At 30.0% G+C, this 15,272-nt stretch overlaps 1 protein-coding gene across 1 annotated transcript in view; it reads right to left on the bottom strand.

Annotated features, from left to right (window-relative positions):
• Nucleotides 1-15,272, bottom strand: part of LOC142324104 (protein regulator of cytokinesis 1-like) — a 68,332-nt gene that overhangs the window by 39,779 nt on the left and 13,281 nt on the right. Inside the window, exons 6-10 of the mRNA XM_075364756.1 lie at nt 14,550-14,705; nt 12,922-13,086; nt 9,198-9,566; nt 4,907-5,065; nt 2,470-2,568 (exon numbers count right to left, since the gene is read on the bottom strand). Of these exons, the coding sequence (XP_075220871.1) occupies nt 2,470-2,568; nt 4,907-5,065; nt 9,198-9,566; nt 12,922-13,086; nt 14,550-14,705 (948 nt within the window). The remainder of the gene's footprint in view (nt 1-2,469; nt 2,569-4,906; nt 5,066-9,197; nt 9,567-12,921; nt 13,087-14,549; nt 14,706-15,272) is intronic.

Genomic DNA, 15,272 nt, shown 5'->3' with positions numbered 1-15,272 from the left:
ACAGTGCAGTGAATGTAACAAGTTTATGTACTTCCCATGCTTTAACAAATATCACTAGTACTAACTGTAAAATTTGGAACACAAAAATCAAATTTTGAGATTGTTTTCTAAAACATTATTATAAGAAGGAACTAAAAATAATTTTATATTGTATTACATTTTTCTAAGTTTTTATTATTGTGTTTAAATTTATAAGAACCTCAATTGTTTATTTTATTATTATATTACTCTACTGATTTTGTATTTATCTAATAATTATTAAAATTATTACTTTTCCTCCAGTATTGTTCACTTAATAAATTTTAGATTAACATTAATAAAAATTACAATTTATGAAAAAAAAAATGTTTCAGTGAGTTTGGCCAGTAATACTCAAGGCACCTGAATGATACATGCGCTATTAGGAGGCCATGAGAGTACAGTGCACTCATGGTTTTTTATTATTATTTGGGGTTTATACTCAATTTCATCTACTTATATATATATATATATACTTAAACATATGGGTGAGAAACCATAATCAGTTTTTATCTCTTACGACCTGACAGGAATGTTTTCATTACACATTGTGGTATCCAACTGGTGATTTTCCTTACACATTGCAGCAGTCTTGTTAAATTTCATATCAATGAATTGTAGACATTGCAAATTTAAAAATAGTTAAATTTTAAACATAATCATTATCATTTTCGACAAACCTCATAGAGCAGGATAAACAACTTAAATTAAGCGAATTGTAAGAAAATAATAAATATATAAAAATTATCCTGTATATTCTGGAAACCAAATATATCTATTGGTAGTATGTGAAAATGCCATGCCTGACCAGGATTCGAACCCAGACCTCTGGATGAAAGGCCAAGATGCTACAACTTCCGCCACAGAGGCCGGCTGTGTCAAGACTTAAAAAGATGTGGCATGCTTATTGGCAGCTATCCATGCCACTCATGCACTGCGCAGCTACTATCAGTGCTGTTTCAACCATCAGTGTGCATAAATAGTTTTTCCGTCCTCCGTGATCAAACATGTTTTTGCTGGAAAACATATTTTCAGGCCATAAAGAAAACTTTCCATTTTCAGAATGGCTTCAAGAGGGTGCGAAAATTCTGCAGATTCTTCTTGTTACATTTGTGGTAAGTTAATGGTGGAAAGGCAAAAGAAATATAACAAGTTTCATTCTACAAGTGTACCTTACGTATTTCAAAGTGAAAATAGAAGATCAAGACAAAACTTAAGCATCCCACTATGTTTGCTACACATGTGTTGAAGGACTTAGACAGTGGTCAAAGGATGTACAAGAAACGTTCGGATTTGGTGTTCCAATGGTATGGCGAGAGCCACTAAATAAGGATAAGAAAAGATTGGCCAAAAAGAGCTTCATCAGAACCTGGAACCAAGATGTGCTCCAAACAGCTCTCATAAATCCGAATAAAGTTTTCTTTCCACCTCTGCATATCAAGTTAGGCTTGATGAAGCAACTTTTCAAAGCCTTACCAAAAGAAGGTAAATGAATACGACAAATCTCCAGTCTTATCAATGGCCAAACTACTAAGTCTTATCAATGGTCACGACATTAGGAAACTTCTCAAAGATGGTAATTTTGAGACACAAATGAAAGTTGCAAAAAGAAGGGCAATAAGAAGGATTCGAACTTCAAATCAATTGTTGAAAACATGCTGCAGAAGTATAAAAATTTAGGCTGTTCCATAAACTGAAGGTTCACTTCCTAAATTCACATGTGGATTATTTTTCTGAAAATCTGGGTGCCGTTAGCGAAGAGATGGTTCAGAGATTTCATCATGACATGAAAGAAATGAAAAGGAGGTATCAAGGAAAATGGACTACTACAATGATGGCAGACTATTGCTGGATGTTATATAGAGATGAAACCTATAGAGAACATAGAAGGAAAAGTGTAAAAAACGGAAAAAAACCGTCCAAAGAAACTTCTACACATGAAATAAAATTGTAAATATTTTACATACTTCGTCATTAAGGGTACGTGAAGAGGGGGAGTGGTTTCCAAAGACATGAAGTACCTCATAAAAATTAATTAATTTAAAAATGCACTATAATAGAAAGAAATTAGGCTCATTTTGTGGCAATTTTCATTAGAAATTAAGGGGTCAATGACTCCCCCACCCATCACTCAACTGTCTATCTGTAAGAATGCGTAGTATAAGCCAAAAAGTGAATATATTTTATCAATCTATTATTAAAAAAAGTTTTATATCTATTTTATTATATCACATTTTCGTAATTTTTCAACTTTTCACAAATTTTGAAATTTGCGATTCGCAAAAACTCCTGACATGATAAAAAAAAGAAGATGTTACTTTCAGATTCAGTGCTAAAAATGCATAAGAATCAATTATCAAAAACTAAAAAACACAACCATCGCAGGCTTGTCTTATTATAGGAAAATGATGTGTCACTTACTATGTTAATTTTACAAAAATTATGGCTTACATTTTTTTGTGGAAATTTCCTCTTGATTCCTGGAGTATTATTATTACGACCATGTTGCTGCACACTTGTAGCCCGTGCTGAGCTAAAACCAGCCACTCTCTGAAAATGAATCATGTAATTATTATTAGATGTGACTTCATTAAGGAATGAAACTTAATTCATATGATTACACAAGTGAACACAAAGTACACAAAACACTAAACTTTTTAAACAGCAGTAAAAACAATTCGAATTTTCAAAAACAAAATTTTTTTATATGTTAACATGAGAAAAATTTAAATTAAGTATTATTGTGGGAAAGGTCAATTACCATTTTTATAAACAAACAGGGTGTAATATCATTATGTTATAGTAATCAAGTTCTGGATGATAAAAAGATATTTTAATCATCTATAAAGACAGTGTGCTTTATAAAATCCTCTACAAAATGAAAAAAAGAATTCACTCGAGGAGTAAGGCTTATTTTAATATTATAAAAATGATTCCATGCCAATCAAAATAAATTATTGAAGATGCAGTTCTTAATAAAAAGATTCAAGGGAACAAAAGCCAGGTGTTACTCACCAGTGACAAGTAGCTCTACAGGGTATTATCTGGACAATTTTACACAAGTGGTGTGACAATAAATATTAAAAGCATATCATCTCCTCATATGGAAGTGAAACTTGGACAATCTGAGTATCGGAGAAGAAAAGATTAGAAGCTTTTGAAATGTGGTGCTATAGGAGAATGTTAAAAATAAGATGGGTGGATAAAGTGACAAATGAAGAGGTATTGCGGCAAATAGATGAAGAAAGAAGCATTTGGAAAAATATAGTTAAAAGAAGAGACAGACTTATAGGCCACACACTAAGGCATCCTGGAATAGTCGCTTTAATATTGGAAGGTCAGGTAGAAGGAAAAAATTATGTAGGCAGGCCACGTTTGGAATATGTAAAACAAATTGTTAGGGATGTAGGATGTAGAGGGTATACTGAAATGAAACGACTAGCACTAGATAGGGAATCTTGGAGAGCTGCATCAAACCAAATGACTGAAGACAAAAAAAAAACCTTCTCTTGTTTAAAATAACTATGCTAATGGTTCAATAATTAGTTAATTAATTTTTTAAATATTTCTCTTGCTACCTTTTTTCCATTTAGAATAGAAAATGTGTCTATGAGATTTTCTTTACTTTTTAAATTTGATTTTTTATAATTTACTTCTATGGATGAAATTAAGGCTTTAATCTAATCAATGAAAACTACTATAATTTGTAGCTGATACCTAGTATCAAGGATATCAACCAACAAGAACAAGGATTATTTTGGAGAATAGTGTAACACGTCTTCCTTAACCATTTTGAATATATCAGATTTATGGGAAAGGCAAACATACAAGACTTCAGTTAATATGTATAATTCACATCATAGACTGAAAAGAAATGCCTACAAAACATAGGGATAAAACTTTATAAGATACTGACTGTTCCTCTGTTGATTCATGGTTAAGCATGGGTAGCTAGATGGGTCTGAAATGAGAATTTTTGAACATTAGGAATCCTGGCTTTAAATTATCAAATTAGAAATTATGCCATAAGATGGCAGAAAAGTATGGAATGTCATTAAGAAAGATCCTCTGAAAGCCACAAAATGTACACCATAAGGGAGGGAGGATGTAGGCAGGCCCTGGATGTGACAAAGTTGATTGTATAAATGCAAAGTGAGGACCAGAACAGGCTTATTTGTCTATCCATGGACAGACAAAGTTTTACAAACTGTACTACTGTACAGCACTGTGGTATTTATTTTTTAATATACTGAACAACATTTCTGCGTATTTTTCAAAATTACAAAACAAGAGTTCATAACCCTTTTTTTATATTAAATAATTAAAGGAAACAGCAAAATTAATTAAAAAAACAACTTAAAATGCGTGGAAATCAATGAATGAACTTAAAAGCTGAAATTAATTCAATTGAATGAGCTATGCTATCAAAAGACAAAAGTAACGTTTTAGGAATTTTAAGAAATTATATAATGGAAATCTTTCCTGTTTTACATAAATAAGATGCAGAAAATTGCAATTATTTCTCAGGAAAACCTCCTATATTTTATAAGGTCAGTCTTATTAAGTAAATCTTTGACAACTTTTTTTATTCATAATCAAAATTAATTCCTTAATCTCTACAAACTGACCACTTCATATGTTTTTATACCTTAAATGGTCACAGTTTAATTGACAGATGGTCTCTGTCAGGATAGAAAGAACATCTAAGAAGTATGTATAGTAAATTTTGCTTATTTTTAAAACTTTCAGTTTCCTTATTTCCAAACAAATTGGAAATAATCTTCAAGAATTGGTTGGTTGAAGATTTAAGTCTGCATAAAGAATATATTATAAATTTTAATTATAAATAAAATATTCTTTTATGAGCAATTAAAATTTAATGACTTACTCTGGCATTTTTTTCTTCATCTTTCTTTGAATACCATTCGTTCCAGGTTTTCTCAATGACATCTAATACTCTTTCACCATAAATTGTGAACGGTTTCCCTTCTTCAGTTTCATAGTTAATAACTTGCAATTTTAATTTTTCTTCTATTTTTGGTAGATCCTATAACACGGTTTATTAAAAAAAAAATATATATATATATATAGTGAAAGCTGTATTTTATAGTCTAAAATAAAACTATACTCATCACAATCATGAAATGTGGATTATTAAATGTTTTTAAAGACTTATTTTCTATATGAAATAACACTTTGAATTAATACTAATTGTCCAAGAAATGCTCAATATTTTTATTTTTTTTAATTAACAAAAAGAAAAAATCAAAACTTCTCTCAAGAAAACAAATGACTTAAAGTATTACTTAACTCTATACCGTTTATTTTAAATCTGTTATAAAAAAAAACAATAAAATAGTTCAGAGGGAGCCAGTCAATAAGAGGTCAAAAGTTGAAACACATGTAAAATATTAAGTGATGTTCAAAAAAATCATAAATAAAATAATAAAAAATAAGAGATGTTAAACAAAACTGGGAGGAGTAAAAAACACAGCTTAGGTTCAAATATTACAAATTTTCTCATCCTAACCTAATCGTTTAAGCACTTTCATTTTTTACATTTTATATTCTATTTAAAAGTTTTATTTACTGTACAAAAGTAAGTCTGTACAAAAAGTTCCTGAGTCGAAGCTAAAAAATAACAAAATCGAAAAAAAGTTTATTTATATTTATGCTTCAATGTAATCTTTCAATGCAATATATTTAGATAAGTTATAAAGGTCATCAAAAAACCTAGAGAAGTCTTCTTTTGGAATCGCCTTTAGGATACTTGTAACACTTCTATGGCCTCTCATACCATTCCCCCTTCATAACTATACTGATTTTGTGAAAGATAAAATAGTCTGGAGGGGCTATAACCGGCAAGTATGGGGGAATGATCCAGCAATGGTCACCTGCCATTTGGCCAAAAACTGCCATATAAAGATGGCTGCATGAGCGCACTGTCATGAAACAGAAACCATTCCTTGGTTTTATGAAACTGTAGTCGCAAGTAATGAATTTGATCCAAAAAAACAATTTTAGGACATTTTGGTAGACAGTAATAGTAATTTACACACAGCAAATTACTATTGTATTCAGTAATTCAGACATGTGTTTGACATTTTCATCCTTGCAGCTGGTTCTGCCTACTTCTGCCTTCTCACCTACTTCTGCCTCTCTCATTGTCTTCTAATGACATCTGATTCCAAATATATATACATATACACAGTAACTGTTGGCACTGCGCAGTGATTGTTCAAGCACTTGCATTAGAATTTTTTTCATTCCAACAACAAAAATTTAGTTTAACACTACTACCAAAATAAAAATATGCCTCGTCTGATGTGAATAGTCTATTTAAAAGATTCAGGATTTGTATTCTCAATGTTGAATTTCATTCATCAGAGTACATAATTTTACTTCTTTACTAGTACTGATAATTTTCAATAATAATAAACTACAATCTGCTACACAGACACTTTTAATTTTGAATAATGCTCGAACTCAACTAGATAAGTGGGAGTACGTTTACAGTTTTCTTATCACCAATGTTACAACTCTCAGCCTCTTCATCAAGAAATTTATTGCAAAATTTCAAATGTAATTATCTATGAAGAAAAAGTTGGAACATAATGAAATGGTTATTGAGAGATTAAATGAAATTAATGAAAAGATGTGCAAAATTCTGTTAGTTATCACTTATTAAAATATGGGGTAACTTTAGCTTTTACCAGTGATCACTAATTTGGTTCATTTTTATTAAACCCATCAGAAATACCAGACGGAAAATTTTATTATTTCTTTCCACCTTGTAATTTGGGAAAGGTTACCGATAAAATGTGCTAGAACCTAAACAGTGTATTTGTTGCTTGGTCAAGAACAAGTGTCAATAAATCATTGACCAGAAACATAAACAATAAGTCCAATGACTTTGTACCAAGTAGCAATACTTTCAAACCAAGGTTACCTTTGAAAGGAATATTCTGAGGCTGTTACAGCTGTTCAGTCCATTCAAGAAGTGATACAGTATCTCAGGTATGCGTTCAGTGGCTCCTCAATACTAGGTGGGAACAGTACCACTGTTAATGTGGCTAATAACGACATTGAGAGTTGGATAGCTTCTCTACTGAAATGGATGCTGCTTCAACCCCTCCCTCCCATAGACCAGTGACCAAGTACTCATCCTGATGAAAAACCAACTTGAACAATCCAAGTACATAATAACAAAGTAAATGAAGTGACACTTACCTAATTTTTCTTTTCTTTATTCCAACAGCACTTTCACGTAATCCTGCATCATCAGTTGTATATAAATTACATATCTAAACATAACAGTTTTTTTTAGAAAAGATTAAAATTACTATCATATATAGAAAAACTGAAGTCAATTAAATAAAATAATTATAAGATTTATATCATGTAACCTGGCCAGCCAATGTTACATTATTCTAAAGTTCATTTTAAATTTTAATTCTTAATTAACAACATATTTAAATATATGTAATTATTTTATTCAATTGACTTCATATTTTCTATATATGATAATAATTTTAATTTTTTAATCTTTTAATTTCTTTCTAAAAAAAAATATTATGTTTATATAATAAAAGAAAAAGAATTACACAATTATATTTTAATTTAAGTGACTCACCTTAACATTATACAGATATCTTTATCTTATATAAATTATATAAGTAATTTTATATAATTTATATACAACTGATGATGCGACGAAAGTGCTATTGAAATAATAAAATAAATAAATAACGTGTCATTTCATTTACTTTGTAATTCTGTAATTGGGTTGTTAGTAGTTAGTTTTTAATTATAAAAAAATACAAAATATAAATTTAAAGATAACAACTATCATCACTTTAATACATTTAGTAATACTTTTTTTCCTGTTTAGCCTCTGGGAATCGCCATCAGTTATTACTTCAGAGGATGATATGTATGAGTGTAAGTGAAGTGTAATCTTGTACAGTCTCAGGTCAACCATTTCTGAGATGTGTGGTTAATTGAAGCCCAACCACCAAAGAACACTGGTATCCAGGATCTAGTACTCAAATCCGTATAAAAGTAACTACCTTTATTTGAACGTTGGAACTCTCAACTTTGAAATCAGCTGATTTGCGAAGATGCGTTCACCACTAGACCAACCCAGTGGGTTACTTAGCAATACTTAATTCTGTTTAAACATAACTATCACAACATAAATCAATTCATCAACTTATAAAAATGTTAAAGAATTTATCAAAGGATTTTCAAGCCAGATATTTGAATACTGGGTGATTCAAAAAGGACTTCAAAATTTTAAAGCATATAAAAATTTATTGAGATAACTTATAGATTCAGTTGAGGTCTCATTTTATAGAAAAGCACATCAAGTTTGTCACTCAACATTCAGTTTGGATATGGTTTCCATTTGTAATACAGCATTCATCCCACCTGAAGTTGATTTAATTTCAAACTGGAGCCAGCAAGTCGGGCATTATATCTGCAGCTGCAGCGTTAATTTAAAGTCTTAGCTAACAAAGATCAGCAGGCAAAGGTAAACCCAATCTTTAATGAAACCCCACAAGAAAAAATCTAACGAGGTCAAATCTGGAGATCAAGGGGGCCATGCAATTGGACCTTCATGACAAATCCACCAACCTGAGAATCATGTATCAAGAAAATTTCAGACTTCTAGGTGGGAGTGAGGTGGTATCCTATCATACTGATAGTAGTGGCATCCATCATGGAGAGCATTGTCTAACTGAGGAATTAGAAAATTTTGAAGCATGTCCAAATGAATGATATCATTTATGGTTACCTCCTGGAAGAAAAACAGACCATTCTGTCTGGAAGAACAGCCTGTCTCAATGAAGGTTTAGTGACAAGAGTAAATTGCATGCCTACTAGGAGGCTCCCTACTATACTCTCTAGGAAAATTACATTGACTGCAGTTGCTGACTGCAAATTGTAAAACCAAAACATACAGCGAGCACATTCTGCACCAGTAAATGTATTCATTTTTAACAGCAATGGTGGCCAAATTCAGCACTAATGAACTACACGAGTCAAAACTTGATGTGTTTTGCTATGAAATGAGGCTTCAACCAAATCTGCAAGTAAACTTTTATATGCTTTTAAATTTGTGAAGTCCTTTTTGAATTACCTGGTAGCGAGTATAAAAAGATACAAAATTAACTTACCTTGGTAATTTTTTTTCTTTCTTTTTCTTCCTTAAGCAGACTCCCACCTCTATTGTTGAATCGGTCACAATCCTTGGCTAATTCTTCTAATGCAACCATTCTATCCCATAACTGTTTTCTTGTTTCAATGTTATGGAAGATTTTTTCATATTTTAAATAAAAATCTCTCATTTTACAAGCCTCCATTTCAAGAATTACCAATACATCTTCAGAAATATGAGTTTGGTAAAATGCAAAGCAAGTGTGTTTTTCATCTTCAGATAATAGACACTTTGACCACCAGTCTTCTAACTCTTCTTTTACAGATTTTATATACTCCTTAATTTTCTTCTGTTTAATTTCCTGACATCTTTTTACCTCATTTTTCAGCTAAAACAATCATAAGAGTATGATTACGTCTTTCTGAGTTAGAACATAATTATAAAGGTTTTTGTCAGTTTTCTTTTCAGCAAATATTAACATAGTACAACAATTTTATTGTTATATAAATACATACATATATTACTTTTTTTTTAAATAAATTCTTAGAAAAAATATATATTTATTTTATTTTATTAGATCAACCAACGTACAGAATAAATTAAGTAGGATAAGTTACTTTATTCCACTATATATACAGGAGCACTTTTGTGATTTACACACATCATCAGCTGCATTACATATTCATCTCAAATTACATTACAACCTTCATAAAATATAATAATTTATCATGCATTTATTCATTTTATTTATTTATAACTCTATATAAAATTTAAAATCTTTAATCATTTTATTTAAGAATTTAAACTTTTATTCAGTTAAATTATGATTAAAACAAAATTTAAATTAACATTACAAATTAAATTGTAAAAATTTTTACATATGTAAAAATATGACGTCAAGGCCTAAAATCAAATTAAAATTTAAAAATCAAAATTAAAACAAATAAAAATAATTTGAAGTAAAGCAATTATGCATGTTATCCATTTAACTGAACTTCTTCCTGTTTAGCCTCTGGTAATTACCTTTCAGATAATACTTCAGAAGATATGTATGGACGTAAATGAAGTGTAGTCTTGTAGTCTCAATTCGACCATTCCTGAGATGTGTGGTTAATTAAAACCCAACCACCAAAGAACACCGGTATCCACTATCTAGTATTCAAATCCATGTAAAAATAACTGACTTTACTAGGATTTGAACGCTGGAACTCTAAACTTCCAAATCAGCTGATTTGGGAAGATGTGTTCACCACTAGACCAACCCAGTGGGTTATATTTAACTGAACTTACTTTACTATATTTTCACTATACTCTTTACTTACACTCTATACTCTAGTATAGTAAAGTAAGTTAAGTTAAATGGAAAACATGCATAACTGCTTTACTTAAAATTATTTTTATTTGTTTTAATTTTAATTTTTAATTTTGATTTTTATAAATAAAAATTGTTAAAATTTTTACAATTTAGTTTTTTAAAAATAGAATGAATAAATGCATGATAAGTTATTACATTTTATGAAGTCTGTAATGTAATTCGAGATGAATATGTCATACAGCTGATGCTGCGAGTAAATCGTGAAAGCGCTCCTGCATATATAGTGAAATAAGGTAAGTCATCCAGTTTATTTATTCTGTACTTTGGTTGATCTAATAAAATAATATATATATAACATTTACAATTATCAATACAAGGATACGTACACAGAAACACTTTTAAAAAAATTTATCTTACATCTGTACTTATGAAAATGGTAATTGTTCTATCTTGTACTATTACTTCAGATATTTTCATTTCTGAATTTCTTTTTGAATCACTGATCCATTGATTTCCATTCTGTTTGTTGTAAATTTGGTTAAGGATTTATTTTTTCACGATGGAGTCAAAGAATTTGACTCTTCTTTTTGTGATGGAATCTGACAATTTCTGTTTCATTTTATTTGTAAAGATCATTATTACTTCTGAATCTGTATTTCTTTTCATCTAATTTTATTGGTCCTAAAAATGTTTTCAAGATTTTCCTTTCTTTTTTCTATTGCATTTATTTCATTCAGTTTCAAATTAAGAAGCATTCTGATACATGCATACCTTCTAGTTGGATTACTGTATTGTAATGATGATTCTGGCTTTTATTGAGAGGTTCCAAATATCATATTATTTAGAGTAAAAAAATAATTAATGTACAAATAAATAGTAGTTCCAACAAATTTTATGATTTGGCAACTAATACCGAAAAGTTTTTTGTCAAAAATAATCAATGTTTTTTAGTTTTTTCAATACTGAGATCTTATAAAACCCTTCAGTTTATAAATGGAAATTATAACTTTCACTGTGCCATTAATCTGTTCATGGTACCTTCTAGCAGTCATCTAACAATCTTTAACAGAACTTAAAAATTGCGTTTATACAGGTTCATGTAGAATGGAATAAGGAATATTTTGACTAATTCTATTATATTACTAAGGTCTTTTATTTCAAAAACAGTCTTCAGATTCTAGCATGCCAGTCTTTGATAAAGTTGATATTTTAGTTCAGTTTGTATTTGTTTAATTTTCTGAGAAAAGTGCTTTTACAACGTATATTTGTTTGATTAGGAATATTTTTTGAACTAAATTTTGAAAAAGTACTAAATCGACCATTTTGCAAGCAGTGATGTGCCAAGTGTTATCATTCAACAGACACACTCCCTTTGTCAGCTGCTCTCTTCTTTTGTTTTGATTGGCCTAACGAAGCTTTCGGAGAGTCTCGCAGTATCTGTCAGCATTGATTGAAGTGTAATCCACCATGTCAAAAAATTCACTGGAGTCAAAAAATCAATGAGCAAAATTCCTTTTCGATCCAAGAAAAATGTTCATGATTTTTTTCACAAATTGTTGTGTTCTGAATTTTTTGCCGATGGTGAACCAGTGAACCACAGTATGCATTGCCTTTTAGATTCTGTGTAGTGAGTCACCCAGGTCACAATAGTTGATGAATTCTACACTCTCAAGCTAATAATAGTTGAGAAACTCCAAACCACAACGAACTTGAATTGTTTTGTGTTCTTTTAACATTTCTGGTACCCACCATGCACATAGATTTTCAAAAATTTAAAAGGTTGGTTACTGTTTCATACAGCACAGTTCAACAGACTTCTAGACACATTACATTAAGTATATTCACACTCAAACAGCAATCTTCACAAATCAGCCGTTTGAGTGCTAACAAACTCACATGTCATAATCACTGGTCTTTCCCTCTTCTATTCATCGTAAATGTTTGTTCTACCATTTTTAAACTACCTACACTGCTTTCTTACTTTATCATCTAACATCTCATTGCCATAAACAGAAACAATTTCGGTGGATGTTTGTGAGCTTTTCATTTTTAGCAATAACGAGATATTAGATGAGGGCTTGTCCTTCACACCTGGTAAATTGGGAATTGCTAGGTTCATGTTAAGACAAGATTTTAACGTAGTTGATCCAGCTACTGATTCACCTAGGCTTGCTCTTTTCACTTGGACCTTCCCTTTCATGCAGGAATGTCAACTTTGAAACAATAAAATTTCCCTCACAGTTAGATACATTGTAACCTTACTTTACAAACATGCCTTGTACAATCTAAAAACTCCTAACTATCACGTCATTAGAATTTCACCAAAAATTCTACTTTGCTCACTAAACTTTAACAGAACTGGTTGGCCTAATAAGAGTATCTCATAAAAATATAAAATAAAACAAGATGAAAATAAAACAAAAATCACCATTGCAATTTCTTCTTTAGTATAACCCAGGCAATGAGACAAAATATTCTCTCTTGTTTCATATGGTTCACGTATTCTTGACCATAATTCACTTAATCTGTTGCGAAGGCTTTCAGCTTCTTCCATCATGGTCATCTTTTGTGTTTCATACTTTTCAACTAATCTCTGAAATGGGTAAAGGAGTGTAAATTATAATAATTTATTCTTACAAGCACATGAGAGATCAACAATAATAAAGAACATTTACACTGCAATGACTATTTTATTTAAAAAAGAAAACATATTATTTTATTTAAATTATATAAAAGTTTTACATATAACAGGGATTTCATAAAAGGGTTTTGTACATTCACAAAATTATGTGAAAGCCCTTAGCTGTGATATCAAAGATACATGAAGAGAAATAAACTTTCAATAAAACTGATGTGCTCAAGCCCATCCAGTGCATAGGCTGTGTTGTGTATGTTACAACTATAAACAGTTTTTACTAAGCAAGAGATAAGTTTAATCAACAACTAAACTGGAGTGTGCAACCAAATTGAATTAATTCTTCAGTCTGTGTGGAAGTGGAAACCTTTTGCTGTGGTTTAAGTATATAAAATGTATTAAGTACCACTTCTAAGTAGACAAACGTTACTTTAAAGAAAGTAAGAAAAAATTTATTAACTGTTTGTTATACATCCAGTCATCTCTTTTTAAAATCAGCTACAGCTTGCACTGCAGATTCAAGCATGTAACCCTACATAGTTTTAGTACAGCATGTTCCTTTTACAAATATTTATGTAGTTTCTTGTACAAATATTAATGAATTTACACTTTTGTTCATTAATTATATCAGAAATATTAACGTATTTCTAATATTGACTAAAGTTCTGCGAATGAATGAATGCTTCAACTACAATACATATTAGTATGGGATTAAACAAGTGGATATACTGCTACACTAGTACTATAATAGTAAAAAGTGACATTCAAAATTTTAAAAGTTATAAAAACATCTTTTAAAATAAATTCTGAAATGATAACTCATTTTGAAATAAAACTCATTTTTTTTTAAAAATGGAACAGACCAAAGCAATACCTTTTCTTCCCTTTTTGATGATTCTTTTAATACTGATAATACTAAAATTGAACAGAAAAATCATTTTGCTATTAAAAGTACATTAGATTGAAATTACCAATCAAGCAAAATGTGTGATTAACTGAAAAAAAATTCATGCAAGAAGGTTTGTGAGACTGACCTCATTCTCAGATATTTAACTAGGAAATATATTATGAAAAATAAAAGAATACAGAGAAATACTAATAATTCTTTGTTTAGCTATAATTTCATCAAATATATAAAATGAAGTTTCAATAGCCCACTAAAATTTTATTTTTAAGTGATATTCAGATGAAATCTGTTTCATTCAGTAACAGAATTAAAGACATATATACAATATTTAAATAGATTTATTTAAGTTTTAATATCTGACACATTTTAATTGTCACACTTTTTAAGGGATTCAATAAGAAAAATAAAACAGTTGGAATATACTGACGAAAATCACCATAAACATACAAATTCTTTCTATTTACACACTTATCATTTTTAAATCTATAAAATAAATATGTATATAAAGTCATACCTGAAGTTCAAGAAAGGTGTCCTGACTGTATGGAAGCATGTTATGAGAATCATCAAAACAAAACAATTCAATTGATAAGAAGGGACTGATTTGTAACTCATTCATAATTTGACAAACTTGTTCACGTAGATTATTAATCTTGTCATTAAGTTCAATCTGAAATGAAAAATAAAATTTTGCAAACTCACATGATTTACTTATTTTTAAAACTTATATTACTTTACATTTACTTAGCTAATATTTGTGGCTTAAAATGATAACTTCTGCAGGATAAAAGATTAGCCATACATTGAATAAACAAAAAAAAAAAAACACTCCTAAATAAATTTGAATTGATGTAGCAATGGTATGTGACTGTTTTAAATAAGCAACAGGAGTTAACTTTGAAGAGTTGTAGAGGAAATATATTAGCTGCTCAAATGGAACCGCCTAGGCATTTCAGTTTGCATTCAGTATCATAAAATAAACACATGGATAACTGGTCTTTTCTAGGAATTCACTGTGAATGCAAATCAGTGACCAAAGCGCAAAGAAAATGTTGGCATGAATTCAATGTAAGTAGGCATGAAAGAATCCTACACAAAATCCTATTTTAAAGTGGACTGAAAAGTGGAATAGCACACATAATGTTTTGTGATCAATTTGTTGGTAGTACACAAACAGTACAGTACCTCAAAGAGTGTAGAGCTAGGGCAATGGTTATTCAAAGCCTAACTTCTTGTA

This window comes from Lycorma delicatula, chromosome 4 (assembly GCF_047948215.1).
Source record: "Lycorma delicatula isolate Av1 chromosome 4, ASM4794821v1, whole genome shotgun sequence".
Lineage (NCBI taxonomy): Eukaryota > Metazoa > Arthropoda > Insecta > Hemiptera > Fulgoridae > Lycorma > Lycorma delicatula.
This window is presented reverse-complemented; position numbering and strand designations above follow the sequence as displayed.